Source organism: Vipera ursinii, assembly GCF_947247035.1.
Source record: "Vipera ursinii genome assembly, chromosome: 2".
In the NCBI taxonomy this organism is placed as follows: domain Eukaryota; kingdom Metazoa; phylum Chordata; class Lepidosauria; order Squamata; family Viperidae; genus Vipera; species Vipera ursinii.
The window spans coordinates 99,168,403-99,195,070 of NC_139513.1; the positions used below are offsets into that span (position 1 = coordinate 99,168,403).

Here is a 26,668-nt window from a genome sequence, read left to right on the forward strand (position 1 = left end):
GCAATAAACAAAAATAAATAATTGTCCAGACAGGTTCTAAATGAATTAAATCCCCCATTTACCATGTTATATTTGTGTCAGCTTTTAAAAGTAGCACAAACTTTCCCAGTACCATTAAAGGAAAATGCTAACACAATGTGGTGGTACAAGAAAGAGTTTCTGCTCACAACAGATGATTAAAGAAGCTACTGATGCTGTGTTACCATATGCAATCCAGCTTGCTAGAGTCAAAGCAGCAGATTTTCTGTAGTTAGCTAATAGAATGTTGAATATTGTTTCAATAATTTAAATTTCAATAATTTATTAAACTTTAAGCAGCAGGTCTCTCTGGTCAGATTTTATTAGCATGCTTCCAAATGAGATAAATTCTAGTCAGTGTCTCTTGAGGGAGGCAAGATTGAGTTTGTTGCATTCAGAGACACAGCTCAGTTTGCAGTAACATACAAAATCCTTATACACTGAATCTGTCCAAGTAGTAAAAAGCTTTCATCAAAAAGGATGGTGGGGAGAAAAAAATCTTGACTTGTTTTCTTCAGGATCTCAGTACATATAAAGTCTCAGATTTCTAGATTGCTCTTCAGCTGCTGTTACATGACATTTTCAAAAAGCTGTAAGGATCTCATGATATTGTCATCCTAGAAACAACAAGAAAATACAATATACACATTTAAGTTGCTGGCACAGTTTTGTCCAGTCTGCGATAGTGATGGGGGATTGTTTTCAAAGGCCCACAGATGATCTGGTTTACACTTTAGCATGTATGAGTCTGAATGTACAGTGGGGCAAAAGTGTGAGATGTTCTATTCTTAGTACAAACTCCAGTTTCTGTGATCCCATGCATCTGTCCTGTTTTGTGACTGGTTAATTTTAAGCTTCTGGATGCATTTAAAATGTTGGAATGTTATGTTGCTTTGGCTGATTTCCTGAACTCTCTCTCTCTCTCTCTCTCTCTGTATGTGTGTACACACATACATACTCTAAATATGTTTTTGTGGGTTTTTTTGTTATAACGTTAATATAGCTACAAAAGATTAGGAGACTTTTTGGGTGAGAGCTTTGCATAACCAAAAGCTCTGACAAAAGGCAACATTTTATCCCTGACCAATTGGCTGAAAAAAGCAAGCCACCAACCCAAGCGGCCCTCTTGTTAAGAGTTGAGTATCTCTGTGCCTACCCAAAAATGGGCCTAAGAATGATTCTGATCTAATTTTAATTCTTAAACTCTAAGAAGCTTTCTTGGTCTGGCTCAGCAAGCCAGGATTATAGAATACTATCTAAATTGCAGTCCTTCTGGAGTTGTAGAAAAAAAATTGATATATGTTGCCAATTTTGATGCCCATGTCTGGTGCTTTAGGAAATCATCTGACAATATTTTATAATAAATCATTCAGTTAGTTTATTGTCTAGATATTTAATGCATATCAGTATGAGAATTTTATTTATCACATCTGAACCAGCTGCATGCATATATAAACTCTTAATTAATATAATTGATTCAGTTTCACTGTTAGCTGCTAGAATTGCTATTGCAAAACAATGGAAATCTGATAAAAAGTATTTCAGAAGTATTTCAATGTGGGAAGTTGTCCTGGCTGAAAAATCAACAGTAAGAGCTTTGAAAAACTCTTTAATAACAGAAAATTCAATCACATTTGGTCATCATTACTACTAAAATATTAATAATATATTCCTTACAGATTACCTTTATGTGTTGTATACATACTCTTTTGAAAAGAAAAATTGATTGTGGGTGACAAAAAAAAATTGATGTTGCATTTCTTTTAAAGATTCTCTTCTCCTCCCTCTTCTTTTTTATGAGTTTGTTGTACGTTTTTATTAATAATAATAATAATCCTGTTTCTGATACCTTTGTTTTTCTAATTTGATTTTTTTATTTGCTCTTATAAAAATATATTTTTTTTAAAAAAGTGATTTTACCTTCTCCAGACTCAAGTTTCTGGATTCCCAGGAAACTGAACCTAGTTTCTATAATAAAATGATGAACTTCTTTTTAGCTCTTTTTCCTGAATTATTTTCTTCAAATTCCATAGCAACCCCCCATTTAATAACTACAATTTACCCCGCTATTCAGAGCCCCATACTTCAGGCTTGGAAATATGGTTAGTGATAGCCATATATACTGTAGAATATGGGAAAATATGACCATGACAGTTCAAGATGCCCCAATAGCTTCTACAGGGATTAATTGATAGTGTGCCATTCAAGTGTTTCTTTTATGGTCCAACTCTTCCAAGAAGCAACTGGTGGAAGCTGGTCAGAGGGAGAACCAAACTGGAAATAAGGAGAATTTTCCTGGCAGCATGAATGATTAGTCACTGGAGGATTTCAAAAAAAGATTAGAAACTCATTTGTCCAAGATGATATAAGAACTCCTGCCTTGGGCAAAGTGTTGGGCTAGAAGACCTCCATGGTCCCATCCAGCCCTACGATTCTATGATTTTCACCTGAATGATAGAAACCTTTGTTGCCAGGGACCTATGGTAATCTGGAAAAAGGTGATAAATTCTTTTTAAAAAATAAAATTGGGTACAATAATCTGGGAAAGGGTTAGCATAACAGATAAAACAATGCTGAGGGAAGATGGATGTCCAAGGATGCAGGTGGCCAAGACCAAGAATACAAGGCCAGTGAAATAGGCAAACATGAACAAATGATTTAGGAGAATTACAAATGTGTTAAGATAATGCTTATTTATTTTGCTTGCCTCAAGGCCTGTTTACTGGAGATAAGGAAATGTGATTGTAAATCTGAATGGTTACACTGTACAAGTTGGATCTGCTGATTCTGTACAACTACTTTGCTCTTGTTTGGGGTTTGGCTTTAAGTAAAATAGACTCAAATTTGAATTTATTGTGGAAGGAGCTAATAGATTTATTATAAACGATACATTCCTCTTTCTGACAAAATTGCTTCTCATACTGGGTATAAATTGGAATTGCTTTGTTCAGATGATAATACAAGAAATCAGAAAAGGAAGGAAGGAAAAAAAAACCTGCCCATGTCTGCTTGGTATTCTAATGAGACATGAGAGGTTTAACATAACTTTAAAGAACCAGTTGCAGAGACTGAAACCAAGCCTGAAAAATAGGAAGTCTCTCACAGACAATGTCTAAATAAAAGGAAATGCAATCAGTCTTTTAAGAAGAGCTGGTCACACTTCTTGACTTTTTCTTTTATTTCTTTTTAAAGTTAAGCACACATGCATCTTTTCTTGCTTTTTTTAAGTTAAGTATATATGCTTTCATACTTAGCTGTAGCAACCCGGGGTAACTCTATCCTCCTGTACTTTGGAGTACAGAAAAGATAACTTTATCCTATTTAAAAAGAAGAAGAGGATAACTAGCAGAAAGGTAATGCATTCAGCTATAATGGTGATAGGTCCACCGTTGGAATACCTGAAAGGCTAAGGTTAGGGACAGCTCATCAAGGAGAAAATCTGACTCAGTGGCATACAATCAATCAAGCATGATAACTTGAGTACAATATTGTGTGTCAATAGACTACTGTGTGATAGTTGTCCATTCTTTGCAAGCAGCTACAGGAGAGAATCTGGATGCTGTGATCAGATTATTCTTTTTAAAAGGAACAATGGAAAGAGAATTTCCTCTTCTGGAGGAAAGTAGAAAAGGAAGGATTTTTATTTTGTTCCCACTCTTTCTGAACTGAGTAAATTAAAGGGGACCAGATGTTTTACTATTGTCTTGTCTGTTGTGCTAAATGGGGAAACTAAAATGATATTAATTTATTGCCATCATAATAGTGAATAAGGTGACCTGAAGATAAGCAAATTTGATTTTATAAGCTAATTATAACTACCGAAATTAAGATAAACATCAGATTAAATTGTCTACTGGGAACGTGACTGAAATGTACAAGCAAATGCTTTTAATAAAAATATGAGGGTCCTCGTCACAGAACCACAAAGGAAGACCTAAGCTGCTATGCCCCACTCAAAAACTTTACATATAAAGTAGTCTTTTACATTTTGATTACATTTGTATTGTCATTATATTTATGGCATTTTGTTACATACTTTTGTATTCTAACAAGTATTATAAGCATGAATAGTTATTTGAAAAACAGTGTTATATACAATGTTTAATTAGATCTGCAAGGCCCAGCAAAGTAAGTGATCATCAGTTATTATTCTGATAAACAATTATTGGAAGAAAAATAAAATAAAATATATACTATGCATTTAATGAAGTTTAGCTCTGCTTTAATGAAGGAGAATGCAGAGTGATTTCCTACGGGAATATTAGAAATCTCTATTGGTGCAAGTTATTCTTAAAAGGATTTTAAAGGCCATTAAAATCTATTATGTAGCCACTGGAGGAATGAAGGAGTTGTTAGGAAGCAGATGGATTACAATTTTCCATTTTTAATGAAATTCTAAATATAGTTCCCTTTTTACACTCTTATTTCACTGACACCCCTTTCAGTTATAGTTTGATAATATCTATAGTATTTTCTACATATATAAGGCAGAAAGACAATGGTTTTCTGAAATATACAGTACTCCTCACTTACCAAACAATTGCCTTGTTCAGCACCTGTTCAAACTTACAATGGTGCTGAAAAAATAGGTTTATGACTGTCCCTTGAACTGCAACCACTGGAGCGTCCCCACAGTTTCATAACAGCATTTTAGGTGCTTTTCAACTATTGCACATTTACAATGGTCGAAGTGTCCTGGGGTCACCTGTTGCTATTTGCAACCTTCACAACTAGATTCCAATAGGATAAGTCAATGGGGAAGCAAAGCAGGAAGTCACAAGTCACAGTCACATGACATCAACTTAATGATGTTCATAGTGATTTCCTCCAATCCCTATTGTGGTTGGTAAGCAAGGATGACCTATACTAGAACTGTCAAAATCAAGAAAGTGGAGCAGTAGAAGCAAATCCCTCCATGCTTAATTATTTAAAAACCACTAGAATAAAGGATTTAAAAAAAAAGAGTGGGAGAGATTAGAAACAGAATATTTCTTTGAGCCTTCATTCTTTTCTTTTCAAAATGTTAGTGTATGTATTTTATTCATTGTGTAGCAATGATGACCCCTCCTTCTCCAATGAATAAAACAAACTGAATTGACTGAAATTAGAATTGGGAAGAAATAAATAGACCATTTGGCTTGTGTTTTTTCCAATGAATTTCATGCATCAGTTAATTATCTCAAGATATTAGATGTAAAGGCTCTGGCATAGGTATATGGACATAGGGGTTTATGGTCATGACCTGAGATTTTCATGGGAAGCCTCAACTTGAGGAGGAGGGATGAATTGATTATATTATTATCCTCTTTGTCACTCAAAGTTTTAGTGGATAGGTGAGTGACTTTGTAAAGTTGATTAATAAATAAAAATAAATACATTGGAATGATATGAAACAGTGGATGAAGCATATCAAGATGATTTCTCGACTAGTTTTAGTGTAGAAGGAAGGAAGTCTGTCCTTACCTCCTGACATGACTCAATAAACTCATCCAAAGTTACAATGCCATCTTTGTTTTTGTCCATTTTCTATAAAGAAAAATAAAGAGAAACGGAAACACTTTGACTTTGTATTGGTCTTGAAGCATAATAAAAAAATGCTGCAGAGGCTTGGAAGCTTTCAGCGTAGCTCTAAGTTCTGCAGATGTCTACAGACTGTATTCTCCAAATATAAAATGATTAAAAATATAAATTTTCAATGTAGGAACGTACAAATATTACCTGGAAAAATACTTCTACATGTTGTCTTGGAGCGTCTTCCTTTAGCACTGGGTAAGTATACTTGCCCATCATGTCATAAATTGCTTTTACTATGTCCATCATTTCCTGAAATTGTGACAATTAAAACACAAGAATGATCTCAAATAAGAATATTTTTCAAATGCAATACAGCTGTGGCAATGATACCCTAGAAATCTTTTTCTTTTTCTTTTGAGTGCTGATTTTTCACAACAAAACAATAATGACATGGCAATATTCCCTGTTAGGGGGGCTGTGGTTTAAAGCTGTACACTGACTAAAACCATAAGGGGATCACGTTATTCAGCAGAGCACCAGAGGGCAAGAAACAATGGTTGGAAAATGATCAAAGAGAGAAACAATTAAGGAGAAACTTCCTGGCAGTGAGGACAAATAACCAATGGAACAGCTTGTCTCCAGAAATTTTGGGCGCTCCATCACGGGAGATTTTTAAGAAGAGACTAGACAGTCACTTGTCTGAGATGGTATAGGTTCTCCTGCTTGAGCAAGGGGCTGGACTAGAAGACCTCCAAGGTCCCTTCCAGCTCTATTCTATTCTATTTTATTCTATTCTATTCTATTCTATTCTATTCTATTCTATTCTATTCTATTCTATTCTATTCTATTCTATATAACACAGAATTATTTCAATTAGAAGGTTTATTGAGTTCGTGGCTATGATATAGACATTTTCAAATGAAAGTCTAAAACATAAATGCAGAGTAATATATATGTACTGTGTTATGAATACCTGTGTTTTGGTTCTTTGATTAGAAACTGCCTACTTAGGAACTTTGAATTCAATAAACCTTTCTACCCGAAACAAAATTTGTTCAACATGTCCAGAGTTGGTGCTATGTTTGGCCTTGTCAGAGATCTTGTAAGGCACAGGTTGAACATTATTTGCATTTGCAAGACCGTGGACTGGATTTCTGATAAATATGTTTATAGATCAGTACACTGAATTGTTATTTCTAAGTTAGATTCAGATATTTTTGTCAGCAGCTTATATCCAATGACAGTTTTGCATTAGCAAAACCCATTTCTTTTTATCCAAGATGGGTCTTCCTATCTCCTTTTGCTCCCTATACTGGATCCTTACAGTTATAGAGTGTTACTTCAGTTCCAAAGATCAATTTTTAATTGGCACCTAAGGCTGTAGTTAATAATGAAATTATTCATTCATGCAAAGCCATCACTGGATATTACCAGTCAATCTCATCAATACAGTACAGTCAACAATTACATGTACATAAGAAAATGTCAGTTGTGCTGGATACAACCCTTTGTTTGTCTCACCTATGTAAGCAATAAGTCGGCCAAGTGCTTTTACTCCACCAAAAGTAAAAATCTTGCAGCACATTAAAAGCTAACACGTCTATTATGACATAAACATAAAGGACTTGCTGTTTACTTTATCACATATTTTATTTGATCCTATCTATCAAATGCATACCTTAATAAACTTGTTAATCCCAAAGGTGCTGCTGCAAAACTCTAGTACAGCTCTCTGGAAAAACATCTTTCTGTATTTTACTAACTTGTTCTGTGCATGTGCTAACTGAACCAATGAGCTAATAGGCAATTGTGAATTTCTTGGTGCTCTCTGAGCTTGTTTGTTTGCTTGCAGACATTTCACTTCCCAAATAGGTAATAGGTAATATTATCAGTGTGAATGAGGGTGGATTTTGCTGTCTGTTTATGCATAGTACCTTATGAGGTCATGGTGAGGTTGTAGTTTGCTCTTTGGTTAGATTTGATTAGATTGTAGTTTTTAGCCCGGTTGTTTGTCTGATGCTGATTCCTGCTTCTAGGTGTTATTATACATTTTTTAAAAAGTATTTTTGAAAGGAAACTAAAATGTTTTAATTTAATTGTTAAAATATTTTAATTTTCCTGCAAAAATGAAAACAGTATTATATGTACTATGTAATCCATGCTAGTTTTTGAGTTAAGAAAACCAAGATCATGGCATCCGGCCCTCTCAATTCCTGGCAAATAGATGGGGAAGAAATGGAGGCAGTGACAGATTTTATTTTCCTGGGCTCTGAGATCACCGCAGATGGAGACTGCAGCCAAGAAATTAAAAGACGCTTGCTCCTGGGGAGGAAAGCCATGGCAAATCTAGACAGTACAGTATACTAAAAAGCAGAGACATCACCCTGCCAACAAAAGTGTGTATAGTCAAGGCCATGGTTTTCCCAGTTGCAATGTATGGCTGTAAAAGTTGGACCATAAGAAAGGTTGAGCGCCAAAGAATTGAGGCCTTTGAACTATGGTACTGGAGAAAACTCCTGCGAGTCCCTTGGACTGCAAGGCGATCAAACCGGTCAGTCCTAGAGGAGATCAACCCTGACTGCTCTTTAGAAGGTCAGATTCTGAAGTTGAAACTCAAATACTTTGGCCACCTAATGAGAAGGAAGGACTCACTGGAGAACAACCTAATGATGGGAAAGGCTGAGGGCAAGAGAAGAAGGGGATGACAGAGAATGAGGTGCCTGGATGGAGTCACTGAAGCAGTAAGCATGAGCTTAAATGCACTCCAGAAGAGGACAGGAAGATCTGGAGGAATGTTGTCCATAGGGTCGCGATGTGTCGGCCACAACTTCGCAACTAACACAGTTTTTGAGTAAAAAGTTCTGGCTTTCATCCATTTTCCCTTGGAAAACATAACATACCCTTCAGAATCTCAATAGAACATAGAACATAGGATAATAGAGTTGAAAGGGACTTTGGAGGCCTTCTAATCCTGTTCAAGCAAGTGACCCTATACCATTTCAGACAAATGGTTGTCCAGCCTCTTTTTGAAAGCCTCCAGTGATGGACAACCCACAACTTCTGAAGGCAAACATTGATTGATTGCTCTCAGGGTTAGAAAAATTCTCCTTAGTTTCTCAGTTCTCAGTTTCTCTTAGTTTCTCAGTTCTAATCTAATTAAGTTGGGAATAAGTCTCACTTGGATTAGAACTGGACTAATATATGAAGAGACTCTGCTGTTATTCCCTGTCACAAAATTCAGGCCACTTATTGGATGAATCTGATGTTTGCCTGTTCCATTTCAAAGAACAGCACAGAAATTCCTTGCAAACATTTCCTGGCAAATTGTGTGGCTCAAAAGACATAATGAGCTTGTGTAATTTATTGAACATATTGAAGGAAGTTGTTGCCATGTAAATTCGTAAAGGGCTAAAATGGCCAAGTTGACATATGGTGCTTTGTGCATTGCAAATTTGTCTGTGAGATTATTACTGCAGCCATAAATGCACTATGTAGTTCTCTCTTTGTATTCATGTTTTTCCAAAGAAATGATTTACTGAGATGCAAGTCAGACATTCTGTTCTTCCAAAAAGCCTTGTCTGGGACAAGACGCCCAGCAATCAGAGTGCTTTCTGCTCTGCTATGTTGTTATTGTTGTTTTTTTATTAAAGAGTTTTAGAAAAACAAGATTTTACAATATATCCCCAAATCCCCCCCACCCCAAACCCGCCCACTTCCCCCCCACTTCCCAGAGCTAAATACAGGATTATAGTTATAATAATCATATTCTAAATAAAAATTATGCATAATATACAATTAACCAAATTCATAATGTGCTTTAACTCCCCTTTAACATAAATACATACAAAGTACCAACACTAAGATCAATAACAATATCCCTCTAAAATCTACTCATAAACTAAATGGAACTTTTTAGTCCCATATTTATTCTGAATATAATCTATCCATCTCCTCCAAACTGAAATATATCTTTCCTGTGAATGATTTTTCAAGTAAGCAGAAATCTTAGACATTTCTGCAAGATTCGAAACTTTAAACACCCATTCTTCTATAGTAGGCAAACTATCCTTCTTCCAATATTGTCCCACCTGTAACCGTGCTGCTGTTATCATATTCAACATCAAATTGATTTCTTTAACATCACAATCTACAACAATGTTATTGTTTTTGAAGCATACACTACTCAATTCCATGCAATGTTTCAATTCCTCTTAATTTTGTTAATATCTATATAGATTTGTTTCTGGACAAACATGTGTGATCTGGACAAAGTTAAAATGCCTCTGTTCAATTAATTGCAGTTAAAGAGAATTAAGTAAGATTTACTGTTTATTGTGCATCATGTTTTGGGTACATAAACCCCAGTAGCAGAAATGAGAAGCCTTGTTCAGGGTTTGTATCCAGCATCCCTAATTTTTATGTTGAATGGAAGGTCAGTATTGATCTTCCACTTATGATATTTTGAGTACTGATAGAGTTGATTGTTTTTATAAGGATTAAGACTTCTAGAAGGTGCCAATATGAGTTAGATGGTGAAAGAGAAAGGAGACAGACCACCACAGTGTAAGAACACATAATTGGAACTCTGATAATTCATCCCATCCCAACTCAATTCTTTTTAATTTCATGGATAGAAGTAAAAGCCCCTCTAGACAATCTCTTGTCAACATGGGAACACTGGTGATAATACAGACACTATTTGTAAGTATGGCCTAAAAACCCTGAGCAAGGCTATTGTATCTATGAGATGTGTTACCGTGTGGTCTCTCTCCTTCTTTCTCTTTCACTGTCTATCTCATATTGGCACCTTCCAGTTATTGTAATCCTTATAAAATAAATCTTGTATGCTGAAAGCTATGGCACTATCTTTATTGTTTTATTAATGAATTCCAAAAAAATATTAGATACTTTCTTGTAATATTCCCTTCCCTGCTTGTTTTAAGCATTGATGGTTTTCTCAGCTAGCCCTGAACTATAACAACATGGAAAGCAAGATCAGTCTCAGGGTAAAAACAGAATTCCTCCTTGTAGCAAGGCAGATTTTAGCTCCAACAGGGTGTGAGAAAAAAGCTTAATGCCCTTTTTCTATATGGATCTAACATTTATTCGATATTTTGTACAGTAGATGTTTGACATGTTTGACAAGATGGTTAGAAATGCACAGATACTGATAATTTATATATATATGTGTGTGTATATATATATATATATATATATATATATATATATATATATATATATATATATATATATATATATATACTGGAATCCCAGGTGTACACATTTGAAGTTAGTAAAAATAAAAACGATGAACTCTGGGATACTGTATAAGAGAAAATTCTTCTTTATTGCTGAGCTTTCGTCAACAAGCTGTTGACATCATCAGAGCAAGGGCTGAATGATAAGGGTACATACACTTATATGGCAGTTATAATGGTCAAATTGTGGAATGTGGGTGTGGCCTGTTTGTGACAAGCTCGCTCGTTTATAATTACAGTGGTTCCGGCATTGCTGGAAAAGGCTGGTCTCTGGTTGATTTTTAAAAGTTGCGCCTAGCAACTGCTTGGCATGTATCAACTGTTAGGTGCGTAAGTCTCGTTGCGCCGCGTGTAGTCATGCGCTGGCTGACAGGATTTTCGTTCGAAGTAGAGTCAAGGAGGTTGTCTTGTTCCCTCACGTGCGGTTGTCGCAGGCTTGATTCTGCTGTGGAAGGGAGCAGATGTCCTCATGGAGTGTGTAAACAATTCACTCTCCTTTGTGTTTCTTTGCCTGGTTGCTGTAAAATCGGCTCTGTTGTGTGGTTTGACTTGTCGGATCTTAAGAATTCCTTACCTTTTTTAGATGTAATGGTCCACCGACATCCAGATGGCAATCTTTCAACCACAGTTTACCACAAAACTACTCACACTGATTGCATCTTACACTATCTAAGCAACCGTTCAACTTCCCACAAAACTAGCTGCATAAGAACATTGTTCAAGAGAGTCAAAACACACTGCAGCACAGAGACAGCTAAATCCAAGGAGAAAGCTTACCTTTACCACGTATGCAAACAAATGGAGTTCATCGTTTTTATTTTTACTAACTTCAAATATATATATATATATATAAATGCTTGTTAACTATTTAGATTACCTTGCTAGGCCCCAAAACACACACACACACACACACACACACACACATATATATATATATATACAGTATATATATATATACTATATATATATATACTATATATATATATATATATATATATATATATATATATATATATATATATATATATATATATATATATATATATATATATATATATATATATATATATATATATTTACACACACACACTAAAAGTTCATTCATTATTAATATTTTAACCCAGAGCTAGTAATAGAAAACTTTATAGTGGGTAGGTTGATGCCAATCCTGAATTGCATTTTGCAGGTTTAATCAGCAGCCCAAACCCTGGAGAGTACTATAAACCACATTACCTCCTTGTTTATGTAGCCATCTTTATTTATGTCATAGAGATTAAATGTCCATCGTAGCTTTTCATGAACTGTTCCTCTCAAAAGAATGGAGAGCGCCATCACAAAATCCTGTGAAACCAGGAATACAAATTCAAATCTGATTTAAATGAACACTAATTTGCTTTACTCAAATGAAAATGCTTTCTCTGAGCTTTCGATAGAGCATTTGCAAATGATGCTTTATTAGAACCAAGATCTCATATAAAAATGTTCAGTTATACTTAACAATGCCTTTGTCAATTCTAAGTTCAGGACAGTAGGATTCAGGCTCTATCTAGATGGCAACTTTTCCAAAACAGCTGAAAGTATGGGAAGTCAGATTATTATTAATATTATTAAATTTTCAAATGGTAGAAAATGGAAGAAAATGTGCATGCTTAGGCATGCTTAAGAAGCCTATGATAGGCGTTGAATCAGGTATGAATAAATATTTAGATATGAGCTATCCATTTTAGAATTCATAGCTTTACTGATTAAATCAACTATCCCAAACATTTACATTGTAAAATATTAATGCAATAGGGTAAAAACGCAAAAGCCCATTCTTATGCATGACCTCCATTCATTTTGTATAGGAAATAACTTATTAAAGAGATCATAATGACCTCATGTAGGTGTATGCACACAGAGATTTGCACAGATATACTAATGCTTGTTGCTCATACTAAGGACAAATAGGCATTCTATCAGCAATTAAAAATGTGGTATTCGGTACAATCACATGAAGATTATTAAAACACTTATGATTTCTTTACCTCAAACTTCACAGATCCATTTTGTGCTGTATCAAATGCATTAAAAAGATAATGGGCATACATACTAGCATCTGAAAAACACAAATCAATTGAAGATTATATTACTAAAAGAATGAAAATAAACATAGACAGAGCTGGACTGAATATCGTCTGGGTTCATTTTTGATTCTGAGAACCAGGATATGAAACAGTGTAGATGACAGATTCCCATTTTCCATTCTGCACAGCATAGGTAATTTATTTGTGCTTTCCTTCTTTCTCAGTTTCCATACTTCTCTTTCAAAAAACTATAGATTGAGAAAATGTATCTTCGGTTCTGTCTGACTCATGAGTTCTATATTTTAAGCTAGCTATTCTCAATAAAAGAAATGTTGTAACTCACCACCATGAGGGAAAAACTGTGCATAGATCTGTTTGAATGTTTCTTCATTAACAGCTCCACTAGGGCATTCCTATGGGGAAAACAAGGAGTAAAGCTGTTGCTTTTTATTTACAGTATCACCTGGTGACCACTACATTCTTACTATTATATTTCTGATCCCTGAGTGCTATATGCTTAGAACTGAAGAAATTCTCTTACAGCTGTTTTAATCAATACTTTCCCCTCTTTGCTCAATAAGCAATTTCTTTTGCCATTACCATGCAGTGGAAATCAAGTTTCAGTCAAAATCTTTGCTCTGTGGAAGGGGGTGCAAAAATCCATTTTGCCACCTGGAACAAAGACCTGCGGAGATCATTCTGAGCTGGAACCCCTCAGGCAATTAATTTCATTTGATCCCCACAAAAAAGAAGCTGCAGAATCAAAGCTAATTAGAGAACAATTGATTGTCTGAAGAGACACAGCTGTTTTGCAATTTACCTGTAGGTAAAACTGTCTATAAATGTGCAGCATAACTGTTGACAAGATTCTGATCTCATCTATAGGAGGGGGGTGACTGTTACTTGTATTAGCACTGCTGGCTGTTGGAAACGAAAGCGGAGCTACTGAGATACACAAAAAGACTCTCCCATGCTGTTAACCAGATTTAGGCTGTGGCTATGCCTTCTGGTCCTAGCTACAGCAGTTATGTTCACCTCTGTTACCTTGCTTGCTCACTGAGAGATTGGAAATAACTGATCATTAAACTAGAATACTTTTGACACTCATGTGTTGTTGTTCCTCTCTGCATCATCCTGGGGCTATTGCCACATTCCCAAGACAGATCACCCTTAAGGCAAACCCCAGAGCTTTCCATTTGTACTTAGTGAAACATCTGGAAATGCAAATTTCCCAGGAAAATATGTGTTTTGAGTTTAGATATTTAAATGTGTTTGAGGCAGAAGATTATTGGCCAAAAGAAAACAAAAAGAACAAATGAGAATTAAACTAATTTCTCCCAAGCAGGCATCACCTGCTGACAAAAACTGAAGTGCTAAGGAGTGATAGGTTTTGAAGGAGCAAATGAGTTCAGTCCCACTCAGGGTAAGCAAAATTAAGCCCTTTAAATAAATTAGCAAATGCTCCTTAGAACAGTAACGAAAGGAGAAAATTTTTACTTTGCACTGAAAACATTTCCTAGCACCTTGGACTTTTTTCTGACAGAAGGACCCAACTGGCACAGACTTCTGGGGAAGAAATGGTAAAATGAAGATGGCTTTATTTTTAGTGGAACTGATAGCTGTGGTAAAATGTAGAATTAAAATACAGTGTTTAAATGATAGCATGGAAGAGGAACATGATATGGAGGTTTTACTGAATAAGATTGAGACTGATCTGAAAGTGGATTTAAAAAGTATAAGCAACAAAAATGATATGGCAAAAGAAGCTATGCTAGTTATACAAATGAAACCAGCTTTTGTCTTAATTAAAAGGGATATATGAATAACAAATATCAAAAGTGGCTTGATCCTAAAAATCCTAAAGAATTTTCTGAGAAGAGACATAGAAGAAATTGAAAGAAATAAAGTTTTAGAACATTATTGGAAGAGATTAAAGATTAAGAGGTTTAAAAGATGTTAAAAGAGCCTTGGTGGAGCTAATGCCTCCTTAAGTAATACCAGCTGCCTACAATTAGTGCAGGTTCGCATCCCACCAGGCTCAAGGTTGACTCAGCCTTCCATCCTTCCGAGGTAGGTAAAATGAGGACCCAGATTGTTGGGGGCAATAAGCTGACTTTGTAAAAATGCCGCTGGGGGGGGGGGGCAAAAGCCCTAATAAGCAGGCATATACATAGAATGAAGGCTATTGCTAAGCACATTGTTTTGTGCTTTAGATTATAAGCCGCCCTGAGTCTTCGGAGAAGGGCGGGATATAAATGGGATAAAAAAAAAGTAAAAGGAAGGAATATAAAGTTGTTTTATTTGATCAAGGTAAAAATAAATATGTTGTTATCTCTAGTAACCTTTAATGTACTTTTGCTAACTGGGCTAGAATGAGATTTTAAAAATATGTATGTAGATAAGAGATGACATATGGGAAGTTGACTGACCAACCGCATTCAATAGTTCAATGGAACTGCATCTACATGGCAGGAAGTATGAAGTGGGGCACCCCAAGGCTCTGTTTTAGGCCCAGTTCTCTTCAACATCTTCATCAATGATTTGGATGATGGATAGATGGGGAACTCATTAAACTTTCAGCTGACACCAAGCTGGCGGAAATAGCCAACACTCCAGAAGATAGGTTTAAGATACAGAAGGATCTTGACAGACTTGAACATTGAGTGCTATCTAAAAAAATGAAATTCAATGGTGAAAAAAGTAAGGTTCTACATTTAGGAAAGAAAAACCAAATGTACAGATACAGTATAGGTAGTACTTCGCTCAGTAGTAGTAACTGCGAAAGGGATCTTGGAGACCTAGTGGACTATCACTTTAATATGAGCCAGCAGTTTGCTGCAGCTGCCAAAAAAGCCAACAAAGTTTTAGGTTGCATTAACAGAGATGTAGAACCAAGGTCACATGAGGTGTTAATACCATTTTATAATGCTTTGGTAAGGCCACACTCGAAATACTGCATCCAGGTTTGGTCACCATGATGTAAAAAAGATGCTGAGACTCTAGAAAGAGTGCAGAGAAGGGCAACAAAGATGATTAGGGGGCTGGAGGTTAAAACCAGGGCTTTTTTCTCATAGAACACTCAGAACGGCGTTCCGGAACCTTTTTTTTTTTTTTGCAAAAAAACAAAAAACAAACAAACAACCCAGCTCCCTTATTGGTTTTCCTAAGCCTATTGCAGGGCTAGCAACCTTGGCTCTTTTTTATGACTCATGGACTTCAACTCCCAGAAATCCTGAGCCAGCCATGCTGAGGGGAAAGGGAGAGGTTTCCAAGCTGAGCCATGCTGGCTCAGGAATTCTGGGAGTTGAAGTCCACGAGTCATAAAAGAGCCTGCACTAGAGGAGGACATTAAAATTATTTACAGGATTACTTCTTTAGGAACTAAACTTTTAGAATCTAAAACAGCTAATTCAGAAAAGTCAACAGGAAAGAACCTCACATTTTTCGTCTGCTTCTGTCTTTTGGAAGGTAAAATTAGATAACAAAATAATCTATTTCTTATGTTAACATCTCTGCAATGAAATCAAAGGTAACAGGAAAGAAATGAGAAACATTTTTCTCAATGTAATATGTCTAATTTAGCTGATTCTAGAAAAAAAAGTAGTATCTTTTGTACACTCTTGAAAACTATTTTGAATCTAAACAATTCTTAAGAATGAAATATTCTTAATTTGGACTTTACTTTTACTGTTTGGACTGTTGTGTGTTTTGAAAAATAGATTATTTAGAATCTAGTTATGTTGCACTTCAGTCTTTAAATAATTAACCTAGTATATACATAACAATATATGATGTTTTCCCTGGTGAGCTTAACATCAATAACAACATTTATTAAAAAGGCTAAAATTTCTGGGGGTATTATCTGTATAGTAAAATTTTGGACAAGCAGTGATCATGTTACATATGTACATAAGCGTAGTCAGTAGCATATGCCTTTTTAAAAATATCAAACATGCAAAGAAAGAGAAATAAGTCCAAAATATCTGTATTACATCCAGAAATGCCAACTTTGCAGCCAATATTTCTCATCCATAACTATGGCACCCTAAGGATACCTGCATACATGCAAATGTTTCTCTGGGATCAGTAATGCAACAGGGATTGCTTTTTCCTTCCAGTAACATATACCTAAAACCAGTTTATTGCATTTGGCAATTGTACTAAAAAAAATCTCATTTAATTTGAAATCAAGTGAAAAATTGATTAAAATTATTTTATTAAAACAAATTAATGGCAATTCTTTTATAAAAGGTTGCCTCAAACAAAATGAGCTTGACATGCCTGCTCTAGATAGTTGAATGCTCCAAAATAAATTCTAGACCAGGCCTGTACATGCAGCCTACCAAGCACCCTTGGACAGAGCACAGAGGTTTTTTTTTAAAGTAATAAAATCACCACCACTGCCCTGAAAGTCATGTTGCCTAGTGCCTCCATGGCTTACCATGACCACAAGCTCCAACACTGTAGATGCTCCTCTAGTCACCAAATCATTGATTAGCCCACCAGCATTCCTTTGCAGACCACAAAGATTTTTAATTTATCAGTGTGGGCCTTTCCTTTCTACAAGATAATAATAATAATAATAATAATAATAATAATAATAATAATAATAATAATAATAATAATAATAATAATAATAATAATAATAATAATATAAAGTTGGAAGGGACCTTGGAGGTCATCTAGTCCAACCCCCTACTCAGGCAGGAAACCCTATACCATTTCAGACAAATGGCTGACCAGTCTCTTCTTAAAAACTTCCAGTGTTGGAGCATTCACCACTTCTGGAGGCAGGTTGTTCCACTGGTTAGTTGTTCTAACTGTCAGGAAATTTCTCCTTAGTTCTAGGATGCTTCTCTCCTTGACTAGTTTCCATCCATTGCTTCTTGTCCTGTTTTCAGGTGCTTTGGAGAATAGCTTGACTCCCTCTTCTTTGTGGCAGCCCCTGAGATATTGGAACACTGCTATCATGTCACCCCTCACCCTTCTCTTCATTAAACTACACATACCCAATTCCAGCAACCGTTCCCTATATATTTTAGCCTCCAGTCCCCCAATCATCTTTGTTGCTCTTCTCTGTACCCTTTCTAGAGTCTCAACATCTTTTTTACATCGTGGTGACCAAAATTGGATGCAGTATTCCAGGTGTGGCCTTACCAAGGCATTGTAAAGTGGTATTAGTACTTCACGTGATCTTGATTCTATCCCTCTGTTAATGCAGCCTAGCACTGTGTTGGCTTTTTTGGCAGCTGCAGCACACTGCTGGCTCATATTGAAGTGATTGTCCACTAGGACTCTGAGATCTCTCTCACAGTTACTACTATTGAGCAAGGTACCACCTATACTATACCTGTGCATTTGATTTTTCCTGCCTAAATGTAGAACCTTACTTTTTTCACCATTGAATTTCATTTTGTTAGATAGTGCCCAGTGTTCGAGTCTGTCCAGATCCTCCTGTATCTTAAGCCTGTCTTCTGGAGTATTGGCTATTCCTGCCAGCTTGGTGTTGTCTGCAAATTTGATGAGTTCCCCATCTATCCCCTCATCCAAATCGTTGATGAAGATGTTGAAGAGCTGCACAGACCTCTTCTAGATTTTCCTCTTGCCTTTCTGAGTTAACTTCTTGGTCTGTCATTGAGCAAGAATTGACTTTGTAGGGAAGCATATTATCATTTGATGTATATTTAACATATGTTCTACATTTATTTACCAATTATATAATATTTGTATGCAATCCACATGACGAGGTTTGGGGAAACTTACAATAGAAAAAATATATTTTTAAAGTCATAAGATTAAAACATCGCCTGGCCCACACCGCCTCCGCTGCCCACATTGTGCAGCCCCATATAGAGCCCCATATAGCGCCATATAGAGTGGGCTCTGCTGCTCCCACAGCACCAGCCGCGCCGGCTCCAGCCCCAGGGAGGGGAGCCCGCCGCCAATACCCTTTGTACCTGTGACTGCAGCAGCACTGCCCCCCACCCCCACCCTGCCTCCTGCACCCACCAAGATGACAGTTCCGGCACCTTTTTTTTTTAAAGCACTGGCTAAAACATATAAGGAACGGTTGCTGGAATTGGGTATGTCTAGTTTAATGAAGAGAAAAACTAGGGGTGACATGATAGCAACTCTTCCAGTATCTCAGGGGCTGCCACAAAGAAGAGGGAGTCAAGCTATTCTCCAAAGCACCTGAAGGCAAGACAAGAAGCAATGGAAGGAAACCAATCAAGGAGAGAAGCAACCTAGAACTAAGGAGAAATTTCATGACAGTTAGGACAATTAATTAGTGGAACAACCTGCCTTCAGAAGTTGTGACTTCTCCAGTACTGGAGGTTTTTAAGAAGAGACTGGACAGCCAATTGTCTGAAATGGTGTAGGGTTTCCTGCCTGAGCAGGGGGTTGGACTAGATAACCTCCAAGGTCCCTTCCAACTCTGTTATTCTATTCTATTCTATTCTGTTCTGTTCTGTTCTGTTCTGTTCTGTTCTGTTCTGTTCTGTTCTACTCTATTCTAGGCTAGGCTAGGCTAGGCTAGGCTAGGCTAGGCTAGGCTAGGCTAGGCTAGGCTAGGCTAAGGTAGGCTAGGCTAGGCTAGGCTAGGCTAAGGTAGGCTAGGCTAGGCTAGGCTAGTTTATTGAGTTCATTTGTTATATTTTAAGAGAAGATAAATTCTAAAATTGTTTATATTTGTTGTGATGAAGAGGAAAGTTGTTTGTTTATATACAGTATATACTTTTCCTTTAACATATTCTTATTTTTTCTTCTCTTTTTCTTTCTTTTTTCTCTTTTCTGAACTTTATGTTTTTTTTATTTCTTTTAGTTATTCTAGCATGTTCATTTTTAACTTTTTAATTGTAAGGCTTAATAAAATTACTATTAAAAATGACCCAGCTGGCTACCATTTAAAGAAAAGGAATTGGGACATTAAGGAGCAAGTTATAAAAGAGACATTTATTTTTTCGTATTCATAGATCAGAAATCTATTATGAATATGTACAGATGAACACAAGAGTCCCTCTTAATTGGTAGGCTTTTATGATACCAATGTTGCAATAATTTGTGGAAAATGACAAAGAAAAGTGGAAGAAGTCATGAGAGATCATGGAGGAGTACATGCGGAAAATGGTTATAAGCTTGGAAGTCTTATAAAATTCTATGCTTGAAGCAGGTCGACTCTGCCTTCCGAGATGGGTAAAATGAGGACCCAGATTATAGGGGGCAATATGCTGACTCTATAAACTGCTTAGAGAAGGCTGAAAAGAACTGTGAAGTGGTATATAAGACATTTTTTAAAACATTTTTCTCTCAGGGCTTTTCCCCACTTTTCAAAATTATGAAGAATCCCCAAAGAGCTTTTGTTCATATAATTATATCTTTCAATATTTACCACATTAAAAATTAAAATTGATGCATTCACTACCACTACCACTTCTCTCAGTTGTTTATCGGGATTTTAATATTAAATTATTATTTAACTTAGCCTGGTAAATAATGTTGATTTGTGAATCCCCTCAGAGGGCCTGGGGTGGTGGTGGTGTCCTAAGACCACCCTCTAAGAAACACATGCCCTATTGACCTGGGGTGGCACAGTGGTTAGAATGAGTGATGGGATTCAAATATGGAACAACCAGTTGTCTGTGTGGATGCCTCTTCTGGAAGCCCATTCTGGGCTTGGGCAAAAAAAAATTAGCTACTGGTTCTGTTGAAGTGGTGCGAACTAGCTGAATCCCACACTGGTTAGAATGTAGTATTGCAGGTTAATTCTGCCAACTGCCAGTAGTTCAATCCTGACCACCTCAAGGTCAACTTAACCTTCCATCCTTCTGAGCTCGGTAAAATGAGGCCCCAGATTGTTGGGGGGGGCAATATGCTGACTCTGTAAACTATTTAGAGAGGGCTGTAAAGCAGAATAAATCAGTATATAAGTCTAAGTGCTATTGCTATTGCTGTACATTTGAACTTATTAATTTATGCTGACCTATTATCAGTTTCAAGGACTGCTCCATTCAGTTCTGATTTACAAGTAAAGAACTATTTTAAAAAAGGAAACCAAGGACAATGAAGCAGTCCCTCAATAGTCAGCCTCCCCAAAAAATTAGACTAAACAGACATATAGATGATCTGGTGTCACAGTGCCTACCAAATTCTTTGGTATTTCTATGTAAAATATAGTATAATTTCAAATGCATCTACTAGTTCCAATTCATTTATACTTAAATGGTCACAGTTTTGCTTCACAAGAATCAAGAATGCTCAAGAGATCTCATTAGCAATAGAGAGAATAACTTAATACACTAAATCTTCAGACTTATTCCTTGGGAAATCAAGCAGGTATGCCCCTTAATGTAATTTCTGTTGCAGCAACATAACTATGACAAAACTAGTTCATTAAGGATTTTGATGAATATTCTGTCTGGTTAATTATGCACAATCCTTTAAACTATATAAGTAGACATTTGTGCATATCAGGGATAATTGGGGTATTCCGATGCTCTTTTACAATTCTATAAATTGAGAATTTTCACAGTTAGGATATAAAACTTTATGGGAAAATAACAAGTTACTTTTTAATCCTTTTTTCTTACATATTCAGAAGCTAGCTTAAATTTTCTTGAGTTTCTCTGCAAAAGTATCATTTAAAAAAATATCAATGCATTCTTATACTATGCAACATTACACCATCATATAAACACATTTTGATAAATAACCTACATTTCAGTGCAGTAAGAGTAAGCCTTCAATGAGGACTAGGGTAAATCAGTTCAAGCACTCTTAACACTAACAACCATGTTATGAGTTGATATAGGTCCTCAATATTCTTGGCCCTTGTGACTCACACCTCGAATTAAGAGTCTTGCCTTCATAATCCATAATCAATCCATAATCCATAGAAAAGTGCTCAGTTGTATAGAGAAAAATTGGGAATAGCCAGGATAATTCATATCAGCCTGATACTGAAATCAGAAATGATCATGTCCTCTATGCTCAAGAGTTTTCAGAATTTCAGGTCTCTGCCAAGAGAAAACTAATATTAATTTTTTTGGAAATTCAAATCCACCAACATTCTGTTTTATTAATACCTTATGACATACTGACTCCCAAGGAGATGATAGATTTATTTACTTGTTAGATTTTTATCCTGCCTTTATTACTCTGAAAATCAAGATTTAATATTATACTCCATATATACCATTCTGCCTGCTCTTTGTCTGAGACAGTGCTAATCTGAGTTCACTTGAATCTGCCTTTTGTCCTAGCTGCACACACACAGAGTCCATGCTGTTGACTATCCTCTGTACATGTGCAGCTAGGACAAAAGGCAGACAGAAGTGAATTCAGATTAGCACTGTCTCAGACAAAGAGCAGGCAGAATGGTCTATATGGAGTATAATATTAAAGCTTGATTTCCAAAGTAATAAAGGCAGGATAAAAACCTAACAAATAAATAAATCTTTCATCTCCTTGGAGTCAGTATGTCATAAGGTATGAATAAGACAGAATGTTAGTGGATTTGAATTTCCAAAAATGTAATTAGCTAGACCAGGTTTTCCCTGACAATATCAGGTATTCCCCTGGATACGTCTCCTTACTGTTGCCAGCAGGAATAAAACTTACTCCATCACTTTTTACCAGACGGGATTCCCACTTTCAGTAACACTTACATGGACACACCCAACAGAGCTTCCAACATTCCAGGACAGCCCAGACTTGCCTATTTGAGACTTAGTTTTTTTAATTAATTTTCAACTGTGCTCCACCCAGTGCTTGATATGTTGTCCTTGCTATGAGCCATTTTTGGAAGATAAACACTGCCTTCCTCTAGCTACTAGGAGGCACTTGGATTGTATCTGTACCTAAAAGTTTGCCTCTTATGCTGACTAAATATCTGTCTCCAACCTGAGAGGGCAAGGACAAATAACACAGCAATATGGAACAGTATGGACATGGTGGCTCAGTGGGTTAGGACACTGAGCCTGTCGATCAGAAGGTCGGCAGTTTGGCGGGTCGAATCCCGAGTACCGCATAACAGAGTCAGTGCCTGTTACTCGTCCCAGCTTCTGCCAACCTAGCAGTTCGAAAGCACATTAAAAAAATGCAAGTAGAAAAATAGGGACCACTACGGTGGGAAGGTAACAGTGTTCCGTGCACCTTTGGCATCTAGTCATGCTGGCCACATGACCACGGTAGACACCCTTGGACAAATGCTGGCTCTTCAGCTTTGAAACAGAGATGAGCACCGGCCCCTATAGTCGGAAATGACTAGCACGCATGTGTGGGGGAAACTTTACCTTTACCTTTATATGGAACATTCCACATTATAGTAAATGTAAAAAACATGTATCATGGCTTTTGGTAGAAGTAAATGCATAACCTAACACCCAGTGCTGTGACCCTGGGGTGGAAATGGTCAGCAAAAAGCAAATAGACACCAATGAGTATGGTATGTGTTGATACCATCAGAAAGGTGTGAAAGGTTAGCAGTAAAGTCAATCAAAGCAGTCCAGAGGAAATGGCACTGTCTGAGAAGTGGGCTTGCTGAGGGCTCTCTTTTGCAGTCTGCCAGTACGGAATCCAGTGACTCACTGTAAGTATTTTTAAGTATATTTCCTTGTTTCTATTTTTCAAATACCTTGGTTTTGCTTTTAGTTAGGGTTTTCCTCACAATGATAAATGTATACTTAGGGCACCAAAAAATCTAGGATTCTCACTTGAGGCTCAAGTGGACGATCACTTGACTATGAGCTAGCAGTGTGCAGCAGCAACCAAAAAAGCTAATACAATCCTGGGTTGTATAAACAGAGGTATAGAATCAAGTTCACGCAAAGTATTAGTACCGCTTTATAAAACCCTAGTAAGACCACACCTTGAATACTGCAGCCAGTTTTGGTCACCATACTACAAAAAAGATGTTGAGACCTTGGAAAAAGTTCCAAGAAGAGCAACTAAATGATCAAGGGCCTGCAGACTAAAACATAAAAAAGAATGGCTACGGGACTTGGGTTTGGCTAGTCTAAAGAAAAGAAAAAGGGGAAACATGATAGCAGTATTCTAGTATTTGAGGGCTGCCACAAAGAAGAGGGGGTCATATTATTCTCCAAAGCACCAGAGGGCAGGACAAGGAACAATGGTTGAAACTGATTAAAGAGAGAAACAACCTGGAATTAAGGAGAAACTTCCTAACAGTGAGGGAAATTAACCAGTGGAACAGTTTGCCTTCAGAAATTGTGGGTGCTCCATCCCTGGAGAATTTTAAGAAGAGGCTAGACAATCACTTGTCTGAAATGGTATAGGTTCTCCTGCTCGAGGAGGGGGCTGGATTAGAAGACCTCCAAGGACCCTTCCAGATTCTATTCTATTCTATTCTATTCTATTCTATTCTATTCTATTCTATTCTATTCTATTCTATTCTATTCTATTCTATTCTATTCTATTCTATTCTATTCTATTCCATTCCATTCCATTCCAGTCTAGTCTAGTCTAGTCTAGTCTAGTCTAGACTAGTCTATTTCTAGTCTAATCTAGTCTAATCTATTTCTCATACATTATGTAAATATCTAGCTTTCTGGAGAAGGCTGTAATTACTGGGAAAGGTGGAAGGAAAGAGAAGAGAATGTCCAACACTAAGTTGGATGGACTCAGTTAAAGTGGCAATGAGTACACCATTGGAAATGCTGAAGGACCAGGTTAGGGACAGATCATCATGGAGAAAATCTATTCATGGGGTTTCTTGGAGTTGGAAATGAATTGATGGCATGTAAACATCATTAGGAACTAAGAGAAGTTGAGGGGACACCACGGAATTATTTCCCCTTAGCTATCATGTCCTTAATTCTTTCATTGACACACTCGGGTTTAGTTTTCAGCACTTAATGGGTCTTAATGTCTTGTCATTTAAGCAATGGAGGGATTGGGGGATACCACTGTGTGCTGTGCTTAGGGCATCAGTTGGCCTTAATCCAGTCCTGGCCAAGGACAATCTTAAGTTTTACATTTTTTGTTACATGAACATTGCTGATTTCTTAAAGATAATAATAATAATAATAATAATAATAATAATAATAATAATAATAATAATCATCATCATCATCATCATCATCATCATCATCATCTATCTAATACATGATGATATTCATTCAAGTTGTCAAAATCTGTTCCAGCAAATAAAAGCAATTTTCTGGCCAATTTCTATTTAAAGATGTTGAATTGTATAAGTATGTAATTGGTTTGCCGTACACAAAGATCTGGATCTATCCTGACACAGAAAAGCTTTGGCAAATTGATTGAGATGAAATGTAGCAAAATATATCTCCCTTAGAAATATTGGAATCAGGATGAGTAATGAAGCAAAGACTTTACTACCACACATCTTATCAATAAAAACTAATGCTATGAAACATTTTGCTTTTTATGAAATTAATATATTTCAGTGAATTATACTTATGATTCATTGCTGAAGTACAAATTTTATCTGCTAGTCATATGTTTCCTTGCAATCTCAACAGTCTTGCGCTATTGAGCACAGTTATAGCTCCCCAAACTGTAGAATTTTAGACTAAGATAAATTACAACATATATATGCATTTTTTTGTTCCTAAATCTGGCTCTCTCCACTTGAATCCACTACATTAATAATATACACAGTGAAAGCCATACAATTGTACCTTCTGAATACGTTTTGAAAAATTGTGGCAGAATCAAGTTATTAATTAGTGTGAGTCTTTTAAATATGCAGCTTGAATAGTAAGCTATCACTATGGAGAGCACTAGCTCACTGTTCAAGCTGCATATTAAAAAAGGCTCACATTAATTAATAATGTAAAGTAGGATTTGGCGAAGGAAGGAAGGAAGAAAGGAAGGAAGGAGAAATTTAATATTTTAGCTTTGAAATAGTCACATTGTGCCATCTGCCTCCCACCTCCCTAAATAAAAAAGCAGCTTCATAATACTATGGAAGGAAAAGAGAACTTTAGTGAAAATCAGAGCTTACAAATACTTATTTTGGTAAGTAATTCATTCTGTTATTGTCAAACAATTGGAACAGATATGTCTAACTCCTCAGCAATTAATTTTAAATGCGAGGATTTTGTAAAAAATATATGAACTGAATGGGATGTGACCACAATTGGGAAATACAAAATATTTCCAGAATATCCAAAAGCAATAATGGACTGTCCCAAATCTAATTTGACACAATGAAGAAACAATGCTTGGCTGAAATTGCCAGGTTACAGATCTATTAACCCATCCATTTTGCACATGAGAAAACTACAACACAGGCTACATTTAACAGGTGAGCTGCATGTTTTCAGCCTGGCATCCTTTTAAATGTATCTTTATGAAATTAAAAAGAAGCACAATAGCCTTTTATCTGCCTGATCTTAGATCTAAAGAAGGACTTGAGAAAAACTTTGTCTCCTGTTCTGAGTTACTGATCAGTTCATAATAAGTATATTTTACCATCTTACATTTTTGAATCCTCTGTAAAGTACTTGAAGTTCCTTCTTTGTGAAATTGGTTTGTGCCTCAAGTTGTTCTAATCCTTCTGGTCGATAACATACTGTTGTTATTTCCAATTCATCTTCAGTTTTATCTAAAACAAGGATACAGTTTGATTTGGAACACCATACTGTTTGAGAAGTAGTGGAAGGAATTAAATGAAGACCAATGAACTTGAACATAATTGCATATTAAGCTGTATACCCATGCCGTTCCATTTAACATAAAATCAACACCAAGAAACAGGGGCACATCATACATTTCTTTGTAACAGTTATTATCACACAAACTATTATTATTCCACTCATTATT

At 36.3% G+C, this 26,668-nt stretch overlaps 1 protein-coding gene across 4 annotated transcripts in view; it reads right to left on the reverse strand.

Annotated features, from left to right (window-relative positions):
* Positions 1-587: 587 nt before the first annotated feature.
* KCNIP1 (potassium voltage-gated channel interacting protein 1) overlaps positions 588-26,668 on the reverse strand; it is a gene marked incomplete at both ends in the record, with an annotated part of 364,640 nt that continues 338,559 nt past the window's right edge. For 3 of the 4 annotated variants that reach the window (XM_083351524.1, XM_083351523.1, XM_083351525.1), the window contains 7 exons: positions 588-635; positions 5,482-5,544; positions 5,737-5,841; positions 12,024-12,131; positions 12,818-12,888; positions 13,200-13,269; positions 26,326-26,450. In XM_083351524.1, coding sequence (XP_083207650.1) covers positions 588-635; positions 5,482-5,544; positions 5,737-5,841; positions 12,024-12,131; positions 12,818-12,888; positions 13,200-13,269; positions 26,326-26,450 — 590 coding nt within the window. Of the gene's footprint in view, positions 636-5,481; positions 5,545-5,736; positions 5,842-12,023; positions 12,132-12,817; positions 12,889-13,199; positions 13,270-26,325; positions 26,487-26,668 lie in introns of all 4 variants that reach the window. The other variant, XM_083351522.1, reaches the window with a different exon arrangement.